This window comes from Miniopterus natalensis, chromosome 3 (genome assembly GCF_054644295.1).
Source record: "Miniopterus natalensis isolate mMinNat1 chromosome 3, mMinNat1.hap1, whole genome shotgun sequence".
NCBI classification, from domain to species: domain Eukaryota; kingdom Metazoa; phylum Chordata; class Mammalia; order Chiroptera; family Miniopteridae; genus Miniopterus; species Miniopterus natalensis.
In genome coordinates, this window is record NC_142083.1 from 30,150,420 (window position 1) to 30,176,387 (window position 25,968).

Consider the following 25,968-nt stretch of genomic DNA (forward strand, 5'->3'; position numbering starts at 1 on the left):
TAGATTTAAGACCTGATGATACCAACCATAGGAGTTAGGATGCTTGCTAGAGCAGATCAGAAGAGAAATCTCTGTAAATTAAAATAATTTTGATATTGCCTTGAAGTTTACTGTGTTGCAATTTGGCATGTATGCCGTATATACACTAACATGAATTCAGATGATTACATGAAGTATGATTTTAGACGTGAAAATGTTCCCTCTTATCCTCCAAAGCTGTTGCATTTTTTAATGACACAAATCACCTTCTGACATAAGATGTTTGTGTGTTTCTTTTCTGTATTCCCTTTGCTGGTGCATATGCTATAGGAGAGAGGGAATTCATGTTTGGTTCCCTGTTGTATCTCCAGTGCCTAAAGCAATATATAACAGTTGCTTAGTTAATATTTGTCTTATGCAAGAATGAATAAAATGTTTGTACAATTTATAGAAAACTTACATTTAAACGGTGTGGTTTTTTTTCTAGCTTGGATTAGAAGAACAAGAAAAACTCCACCTACCATGGAGGTAAGAATACATAAGAAAAATACTCAAATAGCATGTGTGTACGATACTGTGTTTCTCAGCTGAGAATATGTACTTTCAGGCGTACATGAAGCCTCAGAATAAATATGATGCATCTTGCCTAAGTGTTCATTTTACTCCACAGAATTCCTTGGCATACATTCGAGGCTCCTGCTTTGGGCCCAGCCCAATTTTCTAACTTTCCTCCTTTTACCTGTTATACCCACCCTGCTCATCAAGGAGCTCCTTGCTGTTTCTCAAGTTTAATGTCTCCTCCCACTCCCATTAGCTGGCACACTTCTGCTCCTGTTCATTCCTAATTCCATTTAAAAGACCCTTTAAAATCCTTGATGCTTTCTTCAACTTTTTTAAAACGTCTCAACTCAAAGAATGACACCCCTTTCTTGATATAACTACATTGCCTTGTGCACCTGTATAACAAATTATAATTATTTGTTTTATTTGTCCGTCTTTTTGACTATATTGTGAGCCATATGGCATAGGGCTTATGCCTTATTCATTTGTATGTCATAAGCACCTAACACAGAGCCTGATTCACTATTAGATAGGCTTTTATTGCCAGACTTGAAAATCTCAATGCCATATAAATATATTACATGGTTTCTTTGACAGGGCTTGAATTTCCAACAACTAACTATAAAATTACCCTGTAAAACTGAACATATTTCGAAGTTGAGCATTACCTATACTTTTTTCATAGAAATTTATATTTTACTGAAGGTTGCCAATACAGTTCAGCACCTGTTCACCAGTGCAGTACAAGCTGAATTAACATTTCACAGAAAGAATGAGGTAGACTTTTCCTAGTCCTCACTATCCCACTAGAAGTCACATATAGCAAGTATTTTGAAATATTATTTCTCCTTTTTTACTGACAAAACAGTAGGAAACATAATAAAGTTTTCTGTTTGAAAGAGAGTGAATAAATGTATTGCCACAACAAAATACAAGACTCAGCAATCGGTTTATAGACAGTAGGAGAAAATTAAATTAGAGTTCCCTCACTTCATTTTTCATTTTTAATATATATTTGCCATGAAAGAGGAAGAGGAAATTCTAGAAACGAGTAGAGAATGGAGTTGGAGATGGTGATGGTATAGACTAAGGAAAGACTGGAGCAGAACCACAGTCCACAGCACCCACTTATGTTCTCGGATCTGGGTTTGAGGCTCCAAAGATCCATTCTTGTCCATGTCCAAGGCGATTGGGCTCTAAAAGATATCACAGTGACTAAAACACTTTTGACTTTGAAATAGTTGCCAGAATTCCAGTATATTAATTTATAGGAAGAAATTAAATTGGCACAGGAAAAAAACACACACACAATAGGTTACCTAGTGAGTATGGCATTAGGATAAGGGGAGTTAAATAAAATAAATGTTTAATTACACCAGGCCTAAAATTGCCTATTGTATTCATCTCAAAATAGGGATAGTCTTGCCTGGCTGGCGTGGCTCAGCAGTTGAGCATCTACCTAGGATCCAGGAGGTCGCAGTTTGACTCCCAGTCAGGGCACATGCCCAGTTTCCGGCTCGATCCCCAGTAGGGGGTGTGCAGGAGGCAGCTGATCAGTGACTCTCTCATCATTGATGTTTCTATCTCTCTCCCTCTCCCTTCCTCTCTCTGAAATCAATAGACATTTTTTTAAAAAAAATTATAGGGATAGTCTGACTCATAGGAATAGAAATATTTAAATAAATTTGGCCACAATTCCCAATATCTGTCTTTATCCTATGAATAGCCCTATGATTTGGAATAGAAAATATTGCCACCTGCTAGGTAAGGCTTTCACATCCATGGACAGTTTTTATGGTTTGCTTGCACTTGTCTTTATGATTCTTTTTTCTTTGCTTCCTTATTCTAATTGAAATATTATTTATTTTGCTATTATGATAGTTATATTATAGTACAATATTGCTGGCCCTGCAGCCATTCTTTTGTTTTACTCATTTTATACTTGAAATGTCTTAACATCGACATTTCGCATATATAATCCTACTTTGCTGTGCACTTAAATTGTGAAGCTGGAGTGTATATGCTTGTGGAAAAATAGATCCCTACCACAAACCTTGCAATATCACTTTGGGGAATAGAGCGGAAGTAGATAAGAAATTGTGGCATGTTCACACACTGGGTTATAACATGAATGAACTAGAGCCGCATGTATCAACATGGATAAATCTCAGAAACATGATATTGAGCAAAAAAAACCAAGTTGCATAAGATTTCATACAATATGATGTCATGTATATAAAGTTTGAAAGCAGGGAAAGAGTAATGGGCTTTCAAGGAAAGTTAGTGAGTTAAACACTTGAGTTTACTTTCTCTTCAAGCCTAATGAAAATAACAGTAAAGGGATTTATATTAAAAAGCATAAACCTATAAGGTCAAGGAAAATTGAAGAGGCAAAACAGCAACAGTGTTTTGGAAACTGGAAAGCAGATGAACAACTGGTAACAAATTTAGCAAAACTGAGAATGACTCCTGATTTGGCAGAGGAGAACTCCCAGAAGTAACCCAGTTTAAACTGCAAAACCCCAGACTGCTTAGTAATTGGCAGTGCCAGGAAAATCTGAAAGTGGAGTTGAAGCTTGTTCTAAAAACAATAACCTGGGTGAAAATCTGTTTAAGAAGCAATTAGATGCTAACAAGTGTAGAAAAAATAATAGAGTTGAGAAGTCACCATTTTTTAACTGTCATTGATTCAGGGAAAAATCATTAATGGATATTAAAACCATTGGTCAAATTTTGTTTGGGAATGGATGTTTACATGGTATCAAGGTAGCGTCAAAGCAATTATAGATAATATGGAAACATGTGCCCAATGGAACTTTATTTACAAAACAGGTGGCAGGTAGATCCTAGTTTGCTAAACCCTGCTAGTGATCAGTGGTTTTCAAATTGGGATACCTGTACCACTGGGTACATAAATACTTTCTTTGGGATATACAGGTATGCATAGACTTTAAAAAATTAATTTCCATATACTCACTTTCCATATGTAGTCTTTCCTAAAAATGATCTGAGTAAGAACTACCTTCTGGTCTGCCAGTTTCCCTTTCTAACTTATTTCATAATCATCTGTCTCCCACTTTTCAAAAGAAAACTTTACCCCTGTCCATATTAAATCTTACTACAGTGTGTTTCCTTGGGGTTTAAAAATCTCCAGGGCACCAATACAAAGAGACTATTGGAGAGTGAATCTCTCACTTAGAAGAGTCCCTTGAGAGCAAAGCAGAGAAAACTTCAATAAAAATTATTGAAGGGGCAACACTTTATTTCATCTAGGTGACAAATTCATACAAGGCTCCATACCTAATAGTCTACCTTTCTAGCTAGCTACCTAGCTGTCTATTTATCTGTGTTAAAATTAAAATTCACAACTGAGAAAGTTGTCATGGGGACACATTAACATATTTATTTGAATTTAAAAATTAGGTTAGACTTCTTCTGACAAAGTAAGTCAGATTTGGCTTATTGGGTTTGACAATGAGGACTGGCTTTGCCAATTAAGTTATATGGTTTTATTTTCCGTAAATTGGATAAGCTAAACTGAAGCTCCAAGTCTTTGACAAAACATATGTAAAGCATGCATTCAGTATGCAATAAACTGGAAAATACATCCTTTGCCATTATTTAAATGCCAACTTAAATGTGCAAGGTGGTACATCGTTTTCAAAAGTTTTAGGAGATAAATGTGCAAAAATTTTTAGAAAACCACTGCTACTATTTATGGATATAAAAAGTCGTAGTGAAAGTGTAAAAGCATGCATGAAAATGATAGACAGAAATTTAGAGTGTTTGTTACCTCGGGGGAAGGACAAAGTTAAGGGAGGGGTCACAGAGTTTTATTGGTCATATCTGTAGTGTTTTATTTCTTAAGTTGGATGGTGTGTCATATCTTTAGTGTTTTGGTCATATCTATAGTGTTTTATTTCTTTTTCTAATTTATTAATTTGAGAGAGAGAGGAGGGAAGAGGGAGAGAAAGGGAGACAGAGAGAGAAAAACAACAATTTGTTGTTCCACTTATTTATGCATTCACTTGCATTCATTGGTTGTTTCTCATATTCGCCGTGACTGGGAATCAAACCCGCAACCGTGGCATATCGGGAGATGCTCTAATCAGCTGAGCTACCCAGCTAGGGTATAGTGTTTTATTTCTTTAGTTAGATGGTGGACAGATGGGTATATATTATATTAGCTGTATTTATTTATATACATAAAATATTTTATTTTAAAAGAATACAATGAAATCTTATATATTTTAAGAGAACATGTTGGGTCTCTGATAGAAAAATAAGATATTCACAGTAAACTGAAAAATGAAACACTTGAAATTCTAAATTATCAAAGACACTTAAGGAATTACAGTAATTTGCATAAGAAACAATCATTGTAGTTTGCCATTCCTCTTTAAAGCCTTGATACTTATATAGTTTTATTATTCATTTAGTTAATTCTTTGGCACCTGGTATGTGCTTAATAATCAACATAACTTCTCTGTAGACTTCTGTTGTACATACCACCCTTCCTAGATATCATAACTGTTAAATTATGTTTAAATTCTATTTTTAGTATCATTTTTTTCCTCTGTGAAACTGAATTAGTTTGTTTCCTTAAGGCTTCAAGGAAAACACATTCACATACTGCCTTCAGAAATTGGATCTTAATGCAAGTTTACACAGGAGCATTATGTGTTCAGTGGTACAGTCATTCTGGGACCTTTGGCTTCCAAGACTGGAAAGGATATATCCTGAGCTTGATCGAAGTCCCATTCTTTATTTACCTACTAGCACATTTACCTTCCCAAGTCAAAGAGGTCGTTGAATGGGTTTATCGCCATTCACAATGAAAGGTCCCTGTTGGCCAGATTTTTATGCCAACCATTTGACCTCATGCCTAACCCATTTGTGCCTGCCTTTGTCCAGGCAAAGAAGCGGGCTTGTCCGCACTTAGGAGTGCCTGAGACTCTGCAGTTTATACCTGCCTGCCAGTGTAATTGTGGGGCACTTTTGTGACTCTTTGGCTTGGCCTGTACTATGAGTTAACTTGATTTTTTTCCTTTGTTTTATTAAAACATTAATATAACAATAATTTTTTTCTTTTTCTTTTTTTAAATTTACCTTTATTGCTGAAAATATTACAGGTGTCTCATTTTTTCTCCCAATTGACCCCCTCCACCTCGCTCCCACTCCCTCCCCAGGCCTTCACCACGTTATTGTCTGTGTCCATGGGTTATGCATATATGCATATAACTTTGGTTACTCTCTTCCCACTCTCCACCCCCCTTCTCTCTTCTCTCTGAAATATGATTGTTGCATGCATCAGTATCTCTGGATCTATTTAGTTTGTCAGGTTCTTTTGTTCATTAGCTTCTTCTTAAAGAAGACCCTTCACCTTTTCCTGTAGTGCTGGTCTGGTGGTGATGAACTCCTTTAGCTTTTCCTTGTCTGAGAAGCTCTTTATCTGACTTTCAATTCTAAATGATAGCTTTGCTGGGTAGAGTAATCTTGATTGTAGGTTCTTGTTTTTCATCACTTTGAATATTTCTTGCCACCCCCTTCTGGCCTGCAAGGTTTCTGTTCAGAAATCAGCTGACAGTTGTATGGGTGCTCTCTTGTAGGTAACTGACTGCTTTTCTCTTGCTGCTTTTAAGATTCTCTCTTTGTCTTTTGCATTTGGCATTTTAATTATGTGTCTTGCTATGGGCCTCTTTGGGTTCATTTTGTTTGGGACTCCCTGTACTTCCTGGACTTGTAAGTCTGTTTCTTTTCCCAAGTAGGGGAAGTTTTCTGTCATTATTTTTTCAAATAGGTTTTCAATTTCTTGCTCTCTTTCTTTCCCTTCTGGCACCTCAATAACACTAATGTTGGGCCGCTTGAAGTTGTCCCAGAGACTCCTTACATTGTCTTCATATTTCTGGATTCTTTTTTCTTTTTGCTTTTCTGGTTGGGTGTTTTTTGTTTCCTCATATTCCAAATTGCTAATTTGATTCTCAGTGTCCTCTACTCTACTGTCCATTCCCTGTAAATTATTCTTATTTTCAGTTCATGTAGCCTTCATTTCTGATTGGTACTTTATTATGTCATCGATGGTCTCACTTGTTTTCTTAATAGTCTTACTAATATCCTTGAGCATCCTAATAACCATAATTCTGAACTCTGTATCTAGTAGCTTGCTTGGTTCTATTTCATTTAGTTCCTTTTCTGGAGATTTCTTCTGTTCTTTCCTTTGTGATGTTTCTTTGCCTCCGCATTTTGATGCTTCCAGGTGTTTGTTTCTATGTATTACGTAGAGCTGCTATGTCTCCTGGAATTTGTAGAGTGGCTTTGTGTAGTAGATGTCCTGTAGGGTCCAGTGGCACAGCCTCCCCAGTCACCTGAGCTGGGCCTTCTAGGTGCTCCCCTGTGTGGGCTGTGTGCACTGTCCTGTTATAGTTGAGCCTTGGTTGCTGTTGGTGTCACTGGGAGGAATTGACCCCCAGGCCAATCAGATGTGAGGACCAGCTGCAACTACAGCCAAAGAGATGCTGTACTGGAGACACCCCTATGGAGCAGGATTTACTTCAGTGGAGCTTTGGTGTTCACCAAGTTCACCCCTGGAGTATATCACTCGTGGATGTGGTAGGGTTGTAATCCAGCGTGATTGAGTCTGACCACCAGGTGCACTGTCTCTGGGGCCTCCTGGGAGGTTCAAAGTCAACCTGTTCCAGTGCCTTGCCCAGGGCCACCCAGCATGAGCTACACAGCAAACCGTAGTTGGCTGCTACTTGTGCTGGGCTTGGAGGTGTCCAGGAGAGGCCAAGCCATGAACCAATGCAGGCTCCCACTAGTGCCAGGCCTGGGGCCACTTATCAAGCCATATGGGGCACGCTGCTGCTTGTTTGACAGATTTTAGGAAAGTCCTAAGCAGAAGGCTCGAGAGCAACTTGCATAGAAAAGCCACTGGAAATGGCCTGGATGAGCTTGTAGGTGGGGATGAGCTTGCTCTGAGAATCATAGGGTGGAGCCAAAGGTGTGAGTCAGGTGCTGGCGATTCAAATATGGCACCTGCCTGCCGGCTCTGTGCAGGGAAGACTCGCCAAAGGAGCAATGGCTTCTGCCAGCCCTTCTGTCCGGGAGAAAGCTGCCCCTCCACCTCTCACCCCAATTTCAAGCAGGTTAGTTCCTCCTCAAGTGTCCCAGGTCCTTTCGGGCTGCTGCCCGGCGCTGGGCTCAGAGGGAGTGCGCTGGAGTGAGTTCGTGCGCGGGCTCTTTAAGAGGAAAGCCTGGGACTCCTGCACCCTCCGCAACCCTCAGCTACAGTCCCCACTGGTTTTGACATCCCAAAGTTGTGGCGACATTTCTTCCTAGCCCTGGGACCCTGGGCTCAGGGCCTGCTGTGGGGCTGGAACCCCTCCCTCCTCTGGGAAACCCCCACCACAGAGATGTCCCTCCTGGGTTTAAACCCCGGCACCGGGTGTGGGCCTGCGGCTGCGTTGCCAGGATCCAGCCCCGATCCACCCACGTCTCCGCCCCTCCTGCCGGTCTCGATGCTCCTTCAGTTTCCTGGTTGTGGGGCTTCTGTTGAGCCAGATTTTAGGAGGCTCTGAGTGATGATGGTTCTGTACTTTAGTTGTGATTTTGATGTGGTTGAGGGAGGCGGCGGGTGCAGCTGTTAGTTACACCGCCATCTTGTTCCTGAGCCTGTAACAATAATTTTTAATACAAATAATAAATTACCCCAATTCCTATAGCTGGCTACATAACTTAACACTGACAAGTTGGTTTACCCATGCATACATTGGTACATAACTGTAATTTTGGTACACTTATTTTGTGTTCAGATTCTGTAATCAACTATCATAATGAGTAAAAACAGACACTTGAAATAATAGCATAACATTTAGAGATGCTTTTTATGTGCTTTCTTTGATATCGCCCTCTAGCTTTGTAAAAATGAAAATATAAAATTTGTCATGCTTCTCTAGAAAAATGTGGTAAGAAATGAAAGTGCATCATTTGAGTGTTTTGAGCTCCTCATGCACTTTTAACCATAAGCTAGTGTACGTCTCTATCTGTAGGTATTTATTTATTAATTGTGCAGGAAAATTTTATGCTAGTTTGTGTTGTAATTTTTTTGGTTTTCAAAACATTGATTTTTTGGTGGGTTTTACTAAAAAGTAGTATCTCAAATTTCAAGCATCCATGTATCTCAGTCCAAAAGAATTGCTTCCTATATACAAAGCTGAGGTCTAAGTTTGAGCTTAGTTTATTTTTAGCACATTTTTTCTTCTATTTTGACCTTTATCTGACTTTTAAGGAGCAGAATAGAAAAGATGTTTTTAAAGTTGTATATAAATAAAGTGCTGTTATTCATTATTTTTAGATGTACTTGTACTCAGGTTCTTCTGAGACTCATTATAACTTACTAGGTGTGTCTTGAACAGTATACAGAATCGTTCTGAATAGTTAGCCTTCCGAGTCATACCATCAGTCACTGGGACAAATCCCATTTAGGTTTTAGAACTGGGCTTGCATCCAGAGTGAAAAAGGTTAAGGGAGTTAGAATGAGGGTAGTTTTTTGTTTTTTTTTTAAATCCGCACTTTGTTTTCAGTTCTCTCACCAAAACAATGTCTTGTGATTTTCTTCTTCTTCTTTCCATGCTAGAGAAGTAATGATTTTCTTTATAATTTTAAATAAAAATAAATGAATTACTGCTGACCGCTTCTATCACATATACTGTAATTTGATTTCTTGAAATGGGAGGAGGATAATGGTGTTTAGGAAAATTGTATTGATTTTATTGGTGATGTACCGTCTAGGACACCAAGCTATAGTTGATGGCCTCTGATTTTATTACGTCTTTAGGCATGCCAAATTTTATTCTGAAATATATATGACTGTTATAAAATACTATACTCATTTGCTAAGTGTATGATGTTGCTATGGTAATAAGGAATTAGGCATTTTTATATATTTTTTCAGATATATATGTGTTCATTATGTTCAAATATACTTAATTTCCTTCTCCGATATCACATTCTTATGTCACTGTGATGCATTTCTTTACCAGTATTCCAAAACATGAGTAAATGGACGTGTCATCCAGAGCAGGGTTTTTCAATTTATGGGATACATTAGTGGATTGTGAAATCAATTTAGTGGGTTATAAGTATTTTTTCTTTTTAATGAAGTAGGAAAAATATGGAAGAGAAAATACCAGCATATAAAAACCTTACTAAGAGTAAGTATTGTTTTCTGAAATTCTTGTTTCAGATACACACTTATACGTATATTTGTGTACCAAGTTGTGTATTTCTTACTATGATGGTTAATTTTTATGTGTCAGCTTGGCTAGGCCACAGTACTCAGGTATTTGGTAAAAAACACTAGTCTAGATTTTGCTGTGAAGATGTTTTGTTTTCAGATGAGAGTAACATATAAATCAGTAGACTTTGAGCAAACCAGATTGTCCTCATCCAATTAGTTGAAGACATTAAGAGAGAAAAAAATGACATCCTCTGAGGAAGAGGTGATTCTGCCTACCTGTAGACTGCTTTTGGGCTTTAGCTATATCACCACCTCTTCCCTGGGTCTCCAGCCTGCCAGCCTATCATGAAGATTTGGACATAGCAGCCTCCACAATTATGTCATCCAATTCCTTAACATCAATCAACCCCCCCCTCACCCTATACATATTCATATACATATATACATAGACACATATAATATACATACACATACCTGCATGTATATATGGTGCTGAACACCTGTTATGTGCTAGGCATTGTTCTAGGCATCAAGTGAAAACATGCATTTGGCATAATTCGCAGGGCTCTTTGTAATAGGAATAGTAAATACGGCATAGTGAAAGACTGGAAACAACCCAGATGTCTATCTGTTGATAAGCCATGATACGGCTGTGCATTGGAAGCTGTCTGTGTACCACACTCTCCACAGCTGGGAAGCAAGTGAGAGACTGATCAGAGTATTCGATTGTCTGCTGTGGCCATTTTGGTTTTTGTTCTAAGGACCCATTAAAGGATTTTTAATGGGAAGTGGCATGAAAGATTAGTGTAAACATTAGATGGTAGAGGACCAAGGAAACCTATTAGGAGGCCATTGTAATCTAGGCAAGAAATGGAAATAGTTGGCAATGGAGATGGAAAGAACTGCATGATTCAAGATAAATTTTGGAGGAAGAATTGGTAAAATTTAGTGCTAAGTGGATATAGGAGGTAAGGGGAAATTAGGAATAGTTATAGTAAATGTACACAGCTGTGTAACGGAGCCTGATCTAGCTTGCTGATGGCTGAGTGCTGCATCCCACCATGAGGACATTCCAGTAGCTTCTTCCTCCTTCCTAGATCCAAGCCAGTGGTGTTCATTTGATGTGACAGAGAGGCTACTTTGAGAGTATGATAGTTAACTTTCAGGACTTCCAGTTAGTTGGATGGCCTCTCTATGTATGTGCAGTAGGTGTCACCTTGAAGCTTGTCTGTATCTTAGCATGTGAAGAAAGGTAATAGAGCAAGAGCCAACTGAAACAAAGCAAAGCTTCCAGGGGTCAGGGAAATATGGTAGTCAGGCAACACTATAGTGAGCTCAGCTGTATGCTGAGCCCACTGTGGGGCTTCCTGAAAACTGTGCAAGGTATAATGAGTAGTGGAAAGAACACAGTGGAGGCAGAAACTTCCATTTCAAGTGTCACCCTGAGCTAGTCCTCTAAGCCTTAGTGATCTTGGATATATTTAATTTAAAATGTCCATGAGACATCCAAGTGGACACATCAATTAGATAGTTGGATATATGGTTCTGGAACTTGGAGAGTGGTCGGGCCTGAAATTTGAGATTCTTTGGCACATATAGATAGTATTTAAACTTATAAAATTGGAAACGATTACTTAGGGGGAAAGTGTAGAAAAAGAATAGGACCTCAAATTGAGTCCTGAAGCACTTTGGCTGAGAAGAAGGGACTAAGAGTTTGAAACAAGATATTAGGATATTTTACAGTATCTCAAGTATAGTATGTCTAAAATGAAACTCTTCTTTTTCTTTGTTTCCCACCATGGTCAATGACATTATCCTTCATCACTCATCAGAAATTTGGGGCTGTTCTGATCTTGTTCACTCCCACGTGCTTGGTGACCAAGACTTCCTTCTGAATATCTTAACAATCTGTTTTTTCTTCTTCATCTCACTACCATTGCCTTGAGTCTTACCCTAAGGATTTCTCACTTGCATTTCTGCAGTAACGTCCTCACTGATTTCTCTATTCCAGTCTTGCCTTCCTCCAACCCAATTTCTGCAGTTGCCAGAGTCATTTTTTTTAATGTGGTATAAACATGTAAGTCTTCTGCTATGGTTGCCAGATTTCTCAATAAAAAACCCCAAAACAGCACACTTAGTTAAATTTAACATTTAAACAAACAATGAATAATTATAAATGTAAGCATGTCCCATGCAATATTTAAGACATACTTATACTAAAAAATTATTTGTTGTTTATCTGAAATTCAAATTAAGTATTCTACTCTTTTATCTGGAAACCTACTCTTGCTTCAGAGACAAAATATTTTGCCATGGCTTTCAGGATAAAATCTAAACGTCCTAACATTGCATGCCGTATGAACCACTGACAATGTTCTGAATCTGTTGTGCTGCTTTACTCCTCTGTACCTGTGAACATGTACTTTGCCTCTTCCCAGAATGCCCCTGCTCTTCTCGGTTCTCTGGTTAATTCATAAGACTCAGTCATCACCTTCTCTAGGAAGTCATTTCTAACCCCTAGTCCCTACCCTGTGGACAATAATAGGAACACCAGCTTTTCTTCTGCTTTGCATATCATTCTCTGCTTACTATCACAGAATTTATCATATTGTAATTTTTACCTATCTCTCTTCCCTAGATTGTGAGTTCCTTAAGGACAAGGTAAAAAGTGTGTCTTTTAACTCTGTATCCTTGGTACATAGTGGGCTCTCAATATATGAAGGAACCAATGAATGAGAAAGTAGGCAAGAACCCATACGCATTAGCCAGGTAATGGCCATTGCTGCTTACCCAGCTCTTCCCTGCCTTGGCTCCCAGATAAGCCTGTGTTGCAGCAAGCCACCTCCTTTTGCCTTTCCTCCTTTCTACTCCCAAGAGAGCTCCATAAGAGCATGAGCCAGGTTTTGTTCTCTGTATCCCCAGTGTTTTGAATTGTAGGTGCTCAGGATATATTTATTTAGTAAAAGAAAAAATGAAAATGCATGAATGAATGAGTGTGTGTTGGAGGGCAACCTTCAGCCACAACATTTTTTTATTCTCTGGGGCAGACTCTCTACAGCTGGAGCTGCAGCTTCTCTAAGTCTGTCTCACCTCTTCTTGTCCAACTCCTCTACTCCCCTTCCTTCACCTAGGGGAGAGGAACTGTTTTCTCCCTACAGCAGCTGGCGCATAGCAGCTCAATAAATGTTAGCAATCATTCGCAGATGGAACCCCTCTTTCCTCCAGGGCTCCAGCCGCTCTGCCACTTATTTCCCACTCAGGAGCCCAAGCCTGGAAAACCACGGGGACTTGACATTGCTTCCTCTGCCAGGATTATGGTCTTTTCCCCTCTCACACAAGGGAGCAGGTTTTCTTTGTCTCCCACCAGGGCAATTCAATTAAGTAGAACTAAAGTTAAGTGACTAATTATTTTTTTATTAATGTTTAATGGTTAAATTTCTTTTTCAATTAAATAATTGTATCTTTATGCTCAAAGGTCTTCTTTCATATATATCAAAGTTCATGTATATTATTAAAGGAAATACCACCTACAAAACTATTAATGACTTAAGCTCTGTGATTAGTTCATTTTAGTGACATTTTGAGATTTAATAATTAATCTGGCTCAAGTTCAAAGAAAGAAAACTCAGTGCCAGAAATTCCTAGCCAGCAAGGAATATAAACAAACCTTGCAATTGTCCCCTCAAAATAACAAGAATAATTGAGATCAACTTCTTGCAATTAGAAGTGTTTTGAAAAAAATGCAGGGGAAAAGTTCAAGAAAGCATGTCAAAGCAGCAAAACCCAGCGTAATTTTCATTATTGCAACTGATCAAAGCCTGTTTGCAGTATATTTGAATGTGAATAAATGAAATGTGACACTGATTTGGCAGAGGCACACTAGTAATTGGCAAGAACACATAGCAGGGGCAGCTTCTGCTAAAGCAGAACTCGCTTGGTGGTTGTTTCACTCTAATAGATTTCTTAGCAACCCAGTGCTATCATACTAACCTAACTGTCATTTATTTACCTTCTGGTTTCTACTCCCATCCAGGCAAGATAAAATTCATTTTTGATTACTAATCTAGCAGGTGTTGCCTTGGGTCTGAACACAGAGTACATTTTGGTGACCTGTGTACCTCTCCCTGTTTTTTCTCTTCTCTCTTTCATATATTGAAAAGGGGTGATCTAATAAGTTATTATTATACTTTAGCAGTTCAACTTGTAGGACTAAAACCTGTAGTTTAATTGAACAGTTTGGCAGTATTTACATGCTTAGGCATTCTATTGCACTTGCTAGGCCTGAAGTGTTTCTTGGTGTGTTACAAAATTGACACTGTGAAAAGAATATTCAGCTTAGAACATTTTGAAACAGTTGTTCCCCAAATTCCCATTGTAATTATATTGATTGTAGGATGGGGGTGTACGCGGCATATTCTGGGAGGCTACTTTCTATATGAGACCATTTTACAGTAACCCACATCTATGGTTTGGGGACCGGGAACATACTTTGTGCCAAACTTTCACTTAAAATCTATTTACTAAATCTTTTTGTTTTCTTCAAAACTGGTTTTTCTTAAATTTACTCAAAGTCAATGTACTCATATTTTAAAAATTGTAATGTTCATTAAAACAAAATTATTTATTAGTATGTATAGTTTAAGTTATAGAAATAAATAATGGATCTATCAAAGTCAAATATATTTATATTACATATTATAGCACATACCTCACAAGAGTTGGAAAATATATGGATTAGGAAGAATATATTTAGTAATTTAAATATTTTAGAAAGTTGATAAATTTATTAAACCAAAACTTTCATTGTATCTTGATCTTATGTACACTTTGAAAAGTATATATCTAGATCCAGTAGTTTATTAAAGATATATTTACATTAAGCTTTTGCTTCAAATTATTGCTAATTTAGAATTTTAAATTAAAACTTTTTAAAAACTCAGGTTCCTGTTTTTCTATGTGATATAATTTGATCATTAGGAAATGGCCATGATTTTGTCCCCACAGAAGACTAAAGAAATTCAGTGTCATGGACAATGTTATCATCATCCTTAAGACTGACTCCTAAGTCTTTGCTTGCTCTTGAATATAGTAAACTTTCTAACAATGAAGGACTGTTGAATTTACTTTTAACTGTATTTAGATTTTATCTTGGGATGTGTTTTATACTTAAGTTTGAACATAGTTATATATGGCATTCTTTAATTAACAAGTACTTGAAGCCAACTGGAGACCATTTATAAATACTAAAGATGAATGTGGAGCTAGAACATCAAAGAAGAAATGGGTTAAAATATATATATATATATTCTGACTGCCTTTTTTCCTTGTTGGATTCATAGCATTTTTATTTATTTATTTATTTATTTATTTATTTATTTATTTATTTATTTTTAATTGTATTTTTATTATTATTATTTTTTAATATATCTTTATTGACTTCAGGGAGAGGAAAGGAGAGGGAGAGAGAGAGATAGAAGAAACATCAATGATGAGAGAGTCATTGATCGGCTGCAGCCCACAACTGGGCATATGCCCTGACCGGGAATCGAACCTTGATCGCCTGGATCCTAGGTCGACGCTCAACCGCTGAGCCACGCCCGGCTGGGCTCTTAGCATTTTTAAAACAAATTTTATTAGTCCCTAAAAAAGGACTGACCACTTATGAGCTCTTTTTCATTTCTAGGTATATTCATATAAAAATTGTCAAATAATTTTGAAGCCTGTTATGGAATTTTATATTTAACATGAATATAACATTATCAGCATCATATATATGTACATAGAGAATATTACTGAAATACTCCTTGGTAAAAGAATTCTCAGTTGACTAGATTGATACTTCAAAGAGAGATACAAGGTTAGGGGACTGAGGTCTTGAATTATATTATGAAAACTTTTTTATTCTTATTTCTACATACATATGGCACAAATGTATAAGCACACTAAATTATGACATTTTGCATATCAAATTAGTAATAATGGATAATTTATTATTTGCACTTACTGTCCATTATTCACTAGGTATATATGTGATTACAGGTAATATTTCTAAAATGTTTTGTGTGTATGTTTAGAGCTGCATCTAAATATTCAATTCCACTTAATAGTATAGACTCGGAGCTGTTTACTATCACACCTCTGGTCTGAATATGGCCCCAGAAATGCAGAATGACTTGGATACCTGACAGAAAAATCTTTGGGTAACCTTTTAGCTCACTAAGAAATATTTCTCAGCCTTTCTCTTTCCCCAATACTCTCTCTTTCCCCAATACTCATCAAGTAAACTAAACTTTCTTCCAGTCAGTAGTACTTCATCAGAGAGCACTTGTGGTCAACTCTCTCTCATCTCAGATACTAGAGTACAGTTCAAGGTTCAGGCTTACATTGCCTCAGTTTCCTTTATCTCTCACAAGGCATCATCACAAAGACCTTAGTCCTAGTCTGCCATTTATTTTACCTGTTTTTTCTAGTTCTAGTATTCAATTCTGTTATCTGATACCTTCCATAGCTGTAACTATTGGGTGTCCCCCAAAAATGTATAAACACACTTTGAATAATTATAAAGGCAGTGTTTATTAAAATACATTTCATTTTCAAAATTGAGCTATCAGCTGTTACACTGTGTATACATTTTTTGGGACACCCTGTATATATTAGAGCTGATTATTTTTTTACCATCTTGGAAAATTTGTGTATACTAGAATTTCACATAAGGGACTGTATATTAGAGTGGGATTATATTGTGCCTAAGGTCTATGCATGAACTGTAAGTCAGCATGTTAGTAGATTGCATTTTCGAGCTTTGTTTTTGTCTGTATTTTATTAATTAAAACAAACAAACCTGTAAAATCCTTTTATCATTACCACACTTAACAGTTTACAGCATTGGCTGCAACAATAGTACAGCTGGCAGTAGGGCTCTTAAGCAGGGCTCTTAGCAAAGAATTGGCATTGGAAAGGACTGGAGCTACAACCTTTTGTATGCTTGAGTTCACATCACTGAATTAATGAATAGTACACAATAAATAACCAACCTTAAGTATTCTACAAAAGCAGGGTAAGCTTGTTAAAGGCATCCAGAGCTTTTTTTTTAAATCTTTTTTTCATTGTAATCCTTCACAAACAATGGTAATTTATAATCTGACATAAAAAACTATGCAAATTCAAATACTTAGTACATAATATTTTTACAACTGAATGTCTGTTTCCCCAATATCAAGGCTCCATAAACAACTCAAGCATAAGCAAATTTGCTCCAACTGAACATTCCTACTATCTGTTGAAAGGAGAGAAGTTGTTACAGAACAATAGTTATTCATAGAGGATGTATTTAAGGAAAAGTTTGAAAGAACAGATTTGATACAGCTCATGCTTTCTCTATTGTCATTATGGTTTCTTTCTCTTCTTCCCTGATATTGGTATCCTTCAATACTTCATTCCAGGGGACTCTTTGATGTGACCTTCTTAGAATGGGGTTGACCTCATTCATGACTTTCTAATTGTAAACTCCACTGCACTCAGCTTCAGATGGAGAAGCTCCATTGTTGATATACTGCTTCAAGTCCCAGGCCAGAGAAGCCAGGACAATGGTGTAAGACATGGAAGGCTTGGTGGACAGAAGCTCTTTGTCAGATGGGAATAGGAAGGGAATGAGGCATTGTCTTGCCTCCTAGATAGTTGCTATTAATTTGAGCGCTGTATATGATCACTGTAGTTCTCTTGCCTTTCAGGCTGCACTTCTCAACTTAGTGGTAACTAATATCTTTGTAAAGCTTAAAAAGTCCTGTTTGTGGGGGTATAGTCATGATAAGCCTCAAAATCCATAGAAGTAGTTTCAGTGGACATTATGATGATGTTCCTCACATACTGAAGGATTTTGGAGTAGGTGGACGTAAAGTTACATGATATTGAGTACCTAGCAGAATGTTCGAAAACCTAGCATTTTTCTCTGCAATGAAGTTTTTCATTCTGACCATTTCTGGAGCTATTCATTCTTTTATGTAGATTTGAATTTGTGTCATATCATTTTCCTTCAACTTCCTTTAATGTTTCTTGTAGTAGAGGCTAGCTTGTGACAAATTCAGCCTTCATTTGCCTGAAAATGTTATGATGCCTTTATTTTTGAGGGATATTTTCACTGGATATAGAATTGTAAGTTGGCAGCTTTTCTTTTCTTTCAGCACATTAAAGTCATTCTATTGTTTTATAGCTTGCATTGTTTCTGATGAGAACTCTAGTATTTCTTATCTTTTTTTTTCTAATACTCACCTGAGAATATGTTTCCATTTATTTTAGAGAGAGAGGAAGAGAGAGAGAGAGACAAAGAGAGAAACATCAATGTGAGAGAAACATCTCTTGGTTGCCTCCTGTACTCACCTGACCAGGGATGGTGACCAGGAATTGAACCCGCAACCTTTTGGCATACAGGATGATACTCCAACCTACTGAACCTCCAGCCAGGGCAGTAGTTTTTATCTTTGTCTCTTGTATAAATATGTCTTTTTTCTGTAGCTGATTTGAAGATTTTTTATTTATGATTAATTTTTAGCAATTGATTTTTATGTGCTTTGGTTTTGTATTTATTTGCTTGGAGTTTTTTTAGTTAGTTGGCTATGTAGATTTACATATTTATCTATTTGGAATATCTTTAGTCATGATTTCCCCTCCTCTTTTCTCTTTCTGTGACTCCAATTACATGTATGTTGGACTACATGATATTTTCCTACAACTCACTGAGGCTCTGGTTCACTTTTTCAACTTAGTCTCTCTCTTCCTTCAGTTTGGATAGTTTCCATTGCCTTGTTGTCAGATCCATTGTTTTTCTATAGTGTCAAATCTCCTGTTAAACATATGCATTACATTTTTTTCATTTCACATGTTGTATTTTTCATCTCTAGAAATTCCATTTGTTTTTTTTAAAAAAATAGTTTCTATTTCTTTTTCTTTATGTTCATTTTCCTTTTAGGCCTTTGAACATATTTCTGGTAGTTGTGATAAAGTCCTTATCTGTTAATTTCATCATTTCTGTCATGTTTGGTTCTATTTCTATTGACTGGTTTTGAATCACACTTTTCTTCATCACTTCTTGATTGAATGATAGACAATGAAATAGTGTATGTTTAGTGTCTGGATTTTGTTGTTTTCCTTTCAAAAATGTTGGGTTTTGTTTGGGAGTACATTATTTTAGATGTGAGTCAGTGCAAACTTTTGGAGACTTATTTTTAAGTTTAGTTACAGTGGATCTAGAGCAGTGCTGTCCAAAAGGAGCTTTTGCAGTGATGGAAATGTTTTCTGTCTGCACTTTCCAATATGGTAGCCACTAGTCACATTTGGTTACTAAACACTTGAAATGTGTCTGGTGCAATTGAGGGACTAAATTATTTTATTTTATTAATTTAGATAACATGTCACTAGTAGCTACTGTATTAGACAGTGCAGCTCTTCACATGCCAATTTATCCTTACTCGTAAGGAGGGATCTTTTCGAAGTCTTTATATGAATGCCCTACCTGTTCAGTGAGGAATCTCTAGCTAATTAAAACTTGAATGTCTCCTAGTCTCATGAAAACTCCAGCAGTTGTTCAGTTTACAGCTTTGCAGTCGTTATTCAGCCAGGAATTGACCTTCCTGGCCCTCTAGAGACTCACCCTACCCACATACTGCTTAATGTTCAGCTCAACACTCAAATGGACCCCTATCAGATTTCTAGCACTTTTTCTCTTTGTATTCAGCTTCCTCAGTCTCCCCAACCAGCTCTATCTCTTCAGCTCAATAAGACCTGACCCTGTGCGGCAGCCCATAACATGCTGCTACACAAAAGCTGAGGTGATACAGGGCTTATCTCACTTGTATCCCTTCTCTTGAGGATAATAGTATTGCAGTGCCTGTTGTTTACTATCTGAAAAGTTTACTATTTTTTGTTCAGTTTTCTACTTATTTACGGCAGGAGGACTAGTCTGGCAATGATTACTCCACCTTGTTCTTGAACTTGTAGATTATATCTAACACTTGATCTCAGTCCAGTGGTAATGGTTGCTGCCTTGGTTGGAGGCTGTAGCACATTAAAATGTTGGAGATTTTCATCCCAGCAAATTATGAATATTGATGTGGGGAGTCTGCTATTTACAAAATCTTCACAATAAATAGTTACTCAATGTATATAAAAAAATAGTGGGTTAAAAATTTTTCTTAAAATATAAGTATTGAGACTATATTTGTACCTTGAGATGAGAAAGAGGAATGGATACAAGTTTTGATATGTTTATTTTTTAATGGAATGAACAGTCACTATTAAAAATCTACCTGTATCCTTTTTCATTGTGTACCCTGATCAGCAGCCAGTTCTTTCCCAGTCCCTACAGTAGCCCATCGAAGAAGACAGTATTGTTATCTCCGTTTTACAAATGAGGAAACTGAGACACAGAAAGGTTAAGCAACATTGACAGGGTCACCCAGCTAGTAAATGGCAAAACTGGGATTTGTATGCAGGTAGTAGTCTTACTTCAGACCCCATATTCTTAACTTCTATTAAGAAATTTCCAGAAGATCTAACAATGTGAACAGTATATACATAAGTATTTAAGATGTAAATATTTATACATGCACTATCACTTTATTCTCATTTTCAGATAAAGAAACTGAGACTGAAAAAAGTTAAGTAACTTTCTTGGTGTCCCAGCTAGTAAGAGGTAGATTTGGAATTGAAACTCTGTTTGTGTCAAGGAACTCTGTGGATGATCATCACAGTGCAGTTTTTTAAAATGAAAAGTGAAATACTGGAAACAATAGTGAGGTATTCATTAGATAAACCATGGTACAATGCAACAGATAAAATACCACACAACCATCTTTTTTAAAATAAAATGTTAAAAAATATTTATTGATGGAGAAAAGCAGTATATAAAAGGATAAATACTTATTTTAAATCTATAAACATTTATGTGAAGGAAGATTCACTTACTCTTGGTTTATCCCTATACAAACACTGAAAGAAACATACTGTTTTTACTGATAAACGTATTGAGACTTAAGGTGATATTGTTCCAAGGAAATATAAGGAAAATTTATGCTTTATGGCAATTTCTACTGTAAAATAGATTTTCTTACAAAGTGACTTGTTTATCTGTAAGTCTACAAATTCCTGTTTTTCTACCTACTTTCATTTTATCTATTCCAAATATTTACATAACTAGATTTCCATTCATACATGATTTATGCTCTGTTTAATTTTTGTAGAAGCTGTTAGTGAGGGTCTGATAACAATTAGTTTTGTTTAAAAAGACAAAAAGTAAACTCCTAGGAAAAATTATTGTCTCACTTTTTTCAACTCTGAAATCTTTACTCCATCTTGCTGTTACATCGATTAACATTTTCCGATTGACTTTCCATCGCCTAAATAGTTGCTATAAGAAAGAAACTGGGAAGAGGAGTGGTGAGTAAAGAGAAATTATGGGAAGGCAGGAAAAAAGAACAGCTCTCTGCCGGCCGTTGCCTTTTATGCAGAAGGCAGAGGCTTGCACCAGCTGTAAGACTGCAGCAGTAGAACTGATGCAAAGAAAGTAAGCACAGGCAGCTTCAGGCCAGTGACTGATCCTCAAACAAAAACCAAGCAAGCTGCAAACCGACATCTCAGTAGCCTCTTGCTACCGGTGTTGGGTTCCTCGTACAAGTTCAGCTCAGTCCCTTTCATTCTGCTCAAGAGAAAGAGCTTCTGTAAAGACACAGCAGTTCATAGAGGATCTTGAAGAGTACGGAGGCATGGAAAAGTATTTTCTTCTACTTATGCTATTTCCAGTTCATATTGAGGGGTTTCCTTTGTGATATATGGTCACCTCACCTGAGAATTCTACAGGGTCTTTGAGAGGCAAAGACTACTCTCACCCTCACTCATAGCAACTGTCCCTTACCTCACAGTTAGTGTGATTATTAAAGCTACTTGTGGGAATTGGTCTATTTTGTGGAGATTGCAAAATACTTATATTCTCTCCTCAGGTTTGTTTTGAGGGGGAAGTTTTATTAGATGCATCCTTCTTTGTCTAAAACTAAGTCTTTAACACTATAACCCCCCCAAAATTTTTTTCCCTTTAAGTATAAACCAATATTTTATTTTTTTTAAATATATCTTTATTGATTTCAGAGAGAGGAAAGGAGAGGGAGAGAGAGAGATAGAAACATCAATGATGAGAGAGTCATTGATCGAGCCCACAATCTGGGCATGTGCCCTGACCGGGAATCGAACCCTGATTGGCTGGATCCTAGGTCGACACTCAACTGCTGAGCCACGCCTGGCCGGGCTAAACCAATATTTTAAATGGATTTCAAATATTGGTGCTTATGTTTTAAGGGAATATTACTTAAAATTCACTTTAGAAACCAAGATTGCATCATACATTTAGATACCCAGATGTTGCCATTAAGCACCATATTTTAAAGTGTTGAAATTAAAAATTAACTTGAGTGCCTGGCAGAGCGTGGCTCAGCGGTTGAGCATCAGCCTAGCATCCAGGAGATCATGGTTCTGTTCATGGTCAGGGCACATGCCCAGGTTGCGGGCTCGATCCCCAGTCGGCGACCTGCAGGAGGCAGCCAATCAATGACAACTCTCTCATCATTGATGTTTCTATACCTCTCTGTCCTTCTCCCTTCCTGTCCAAAATCAATATATTTTTTAAATTAACTTGAGTACTTGGTTTTGTCAGTATTTTCAGATACTAGTTACATTAACAAGGTTTTTTCATATTATAAATATGTTCTTTTAAACAAATCAGAAAAATTCTATAGCAAAAAGAACATTAAAATTTTCACCCATTTAGAAATAATCATTAAGATAGAAGAGGAAGAAGTAATCAACAAAAATATGTAATGACTGTATTTCATCTGTCTTTAAGATGCACATCTTTTCAGATTTTACCATGTCTGAAACCAGGTGTGATGGACTATAATTGCCTTTTTTAGTGGTACAAATAACAATGGTGCTTCTTAAATTTTGTGGCCTTTTATTCAATGAAATACGGTAATAGATTCCTTGTAATTTGGTGTATAGATCTATACAGATAGAAGAGCAAATCTGAGAAATAGATTGCATTACAAAAATTGCTTGCACTGGTTTGAGGAAGCATTTCCAGTTGCAGAGCTCCTTTCTGGAACTGATGTGAAGAGCATGCTGAACTCTGATTCCATTCCTCCTCTTCACTGCCATACCACTTCAGAGGAGAAAGGAACTCAGTAGGGCTTGGCTCTGGCAGGACCAAGGGTGGCCTTAGCATCCATGCTTTAACTCCCACAGAGGAGACTGGTAGGGGCATCACTCTGAGGCCATCTTACCTTCACTTCATCTACAGTAAAAAATATGATCACTAATGATTAGTTTTGAGGCAGAGCTGTTAAGCTGAGAAAATCTTTGATAGAGTGACTGTTACGCTACTTTGTAATATTTCATCTTAAGTAGTTTGTTTCACTTATGGGTAGTAAATATTTCTATGTTGTGGTCCTTCACGTCTTTTTATTATAGTATATGAGGACAGAACTGTTTTAATTCACATAACACTGGTATATAACCAGATAGCTTTTCAAACTTATCTTGTACATGTCTATGTATTACTTGAATGTAAAGCATTATGTATATATGTACTTTATTTTTTTATTAGCTATTTTTTCATAAAACCTGTAGGTTGGGTTTTCTTCTAACTAGAAATTTACGTTTCTTCCATTTATATATTCATACAGGAAATACTAAGGAATGAAAAATATAGAGAAGAAATTAAAATAAAAAGCAAAGACTTTTATGAAAAAGAAAAACTCCCTAGTAAAGAAAGCAGTGAACTCTTGGCTCCACCAGTTGAAACTCAGATTAAAGGACATGCATCTGCTCCATACTTTGGAAAGGATGAACCCTCAGTGGATCCCACCAGCACTGGTAAAACCTTTCAACCAGGATCCTGGATGCCACAAGATAGCAAAAGGCACAATCAGTGAATGCACTGTGGTAAAAAATTGTTTCATTTATATGTATATGACTATTTTAACAAATAAAAGTAAATAGTTTGTGACTTTATGACTGTACAATAGTTGTCTATTCCATTAAGCTTAAAGATTTGTTTTCATTATGCATAAGTACTGTGAGGTTACAAACTATAGAAACCTAGCTTTTTAGACTAAATACTTCATTTGACTTAGTCATCATTCTGTTTATAAATATGCTTAGTTTTTCCCTCCTTGGGTTGCTCCCATAAGAAGTATCATGAAGCTGTAAATGCTCAGGATTTTGGATCCTTATCATTTAAGAACCCTCAAAATTATGTCTTGATAGAAATAAGGATAGTGAGCTCTCCTAAATGACCAAATATAAAAGAAAAAAATGAGAAGACTGCTATTTCTGGAGAGGCATTCTATAAGATCCTAAGAACTAATCAAGGACATAAAGTTGGATAAAACATTTTTAGGCCAAGAAAATCTAGTTAATAAATGGGGGGAAAAAACCCACAAACCAACCATAATGCTCTTGATGAGATGAGACAAAAGCTAGCTTATGGATTGAGGCTGGAGTTGAAGACAGGAATTAGGCCAACAGAATCAGGCAATCCATCACAAAAGTCTGAAAGAACAGTAAACAGAAATAGTACAGTAACTAGAATTCCATGAGATTAAAAAAATTACTTTGAAAAAATGGAAAATAGGAGAGGGTTCCAAGAGAGCGATTCCACTGATAGTGGGGATTCCTGTGACTTGTATATTGAAGAAAAATGTAAAATGACATTAAAACACTGATGTTATACAAAAGTATTTTTGAAAGGTCATACATTTTATTGGTGTACAACCAAGTTTTGTTGCTAATTAGACTTCTAATTTTAATAGAGTTCTTTTCAGTGTTTGGCATTATAATAGGCACTCAATAAATATGTACTGAATAAATGACCCAAATTTTAATGCTCTGAATAATATAAGGAAATCCTTGGTCGAGTGTTAATTATGAACTCCTAAAAACATAGGTTAAGATTTTTACTGAGTAGGTGGTAAAAATTGTTATTGCTTAATAAGCTACAGGAAAATACTTTATAAAATATATACTAAAACAGGTACTCAAGTGTAATTACTATAACATACTTATTGAATGACAAAGCTGCTAGGTGATAATACTTAGTCCAGCAGCCCTGTTACTATCAGGTTAACCATTCTGTCTCTTTATATCATTACAAAGCATTAGTACATTTTACAATAGAGGCAAAAAAGGAACTAGCCACTAGGCAACATAAAAATAGGTAAAATTTGTGGTATAATTGATTGTAAATTAAGATGTTCTTGAATACTAGATTACAGGAAAAACTGTAAGTGTTCTAACATGCTAGAATATTTCTTCTGACAAGTTTGTATTAGCTTATTGTATTCTGTATACATCTCTTGTAAATGTTTGCCATATATACAGCCCATTTATAGACATCTTAACATATGACAGAATTTATATTGATTTTAATTTTTACAGCTTTTTTTAAAAATGTAACATATTAGCTTGTCCATAGTATCTCATAGTTTAAAGTTATATTTTGGGCATTTATAATTTTTTTAAATGAAAATGTTTTTCATCTCAAGATGGGCGTCAAACCTATGGATTTTTTTTAAATATCAAAAAATGTTCATTTTAAAACAGTATCATATATACATTAAGTACTTTCTCAGAGGTAAATCCTTCCTGATTTCTTATGCCTCTATAATATATGCATATAGTATACTTTTTAATCAATCATGGGCTTCTCACATTATACAAACTGCTCCAGTATAGAAAACGTGTTGTCTGTTGGTTTGTTTTTAAATATATTTTTATTGATTTTTATTTAGAGAGAGAGGAAATGAGAGAAATAGAAACATCAATGAGAGAGAAATGTCAATTCGGCTGCCTCCTGCATGCCCCCTACTGGAAATCAAGCCTGCAACCGGGCATGTGCCCTGACCAGGAATAGAACCAGCGACCTCTTGGTGCATGGGTCAATGCTCAACCACTGAGCCATACAGGCCGGGCAGCTGTTGGGTTTAATCATATAAATCTAGCCTAAAAGCTATGCCTTGGATATATAAAGTTAAAAATCAATAAAAATGGAATATTTTCCTCATTATCTGCTACCCGCTTCCATTCCTACTTTTACTAACAGATTTCTGGGTGCCATTTATTTCTATTTTTTAAATATTTCTTAATTTAAT

General features: G+C 36.5%; 1 protein-coding gene across 1 annotated transcript in view; it reads left to right on the plus strand.

The window, feature by feature from the left end:
* The window catches only part of NDUFAF2 (NADH:ubiquinone oxidoreductase complex assembly factor 2), a 106,364-nt gene extending 82,539 nt beyond the window's left edge, over positions 1-23,825 (plus strand). The window contains exons 3-4 of the mRNA XM_016198741.2: positions 467-507; positions 23,503-23,825. Of these exons, the coding sequence (XP_016054227.2) occupies positions 467-507; positions 23,503-23,751 (290 nt within the window). The 3' untranslated portion in view covers positions 23,752-23,825. The remainder of the gene's footprint in view (positions 1-466; positions 508-23,502) is intronic.
* The last annotated feature ends 2,143 nt before the right edge of the window (positions 23,826-25,968 follow it).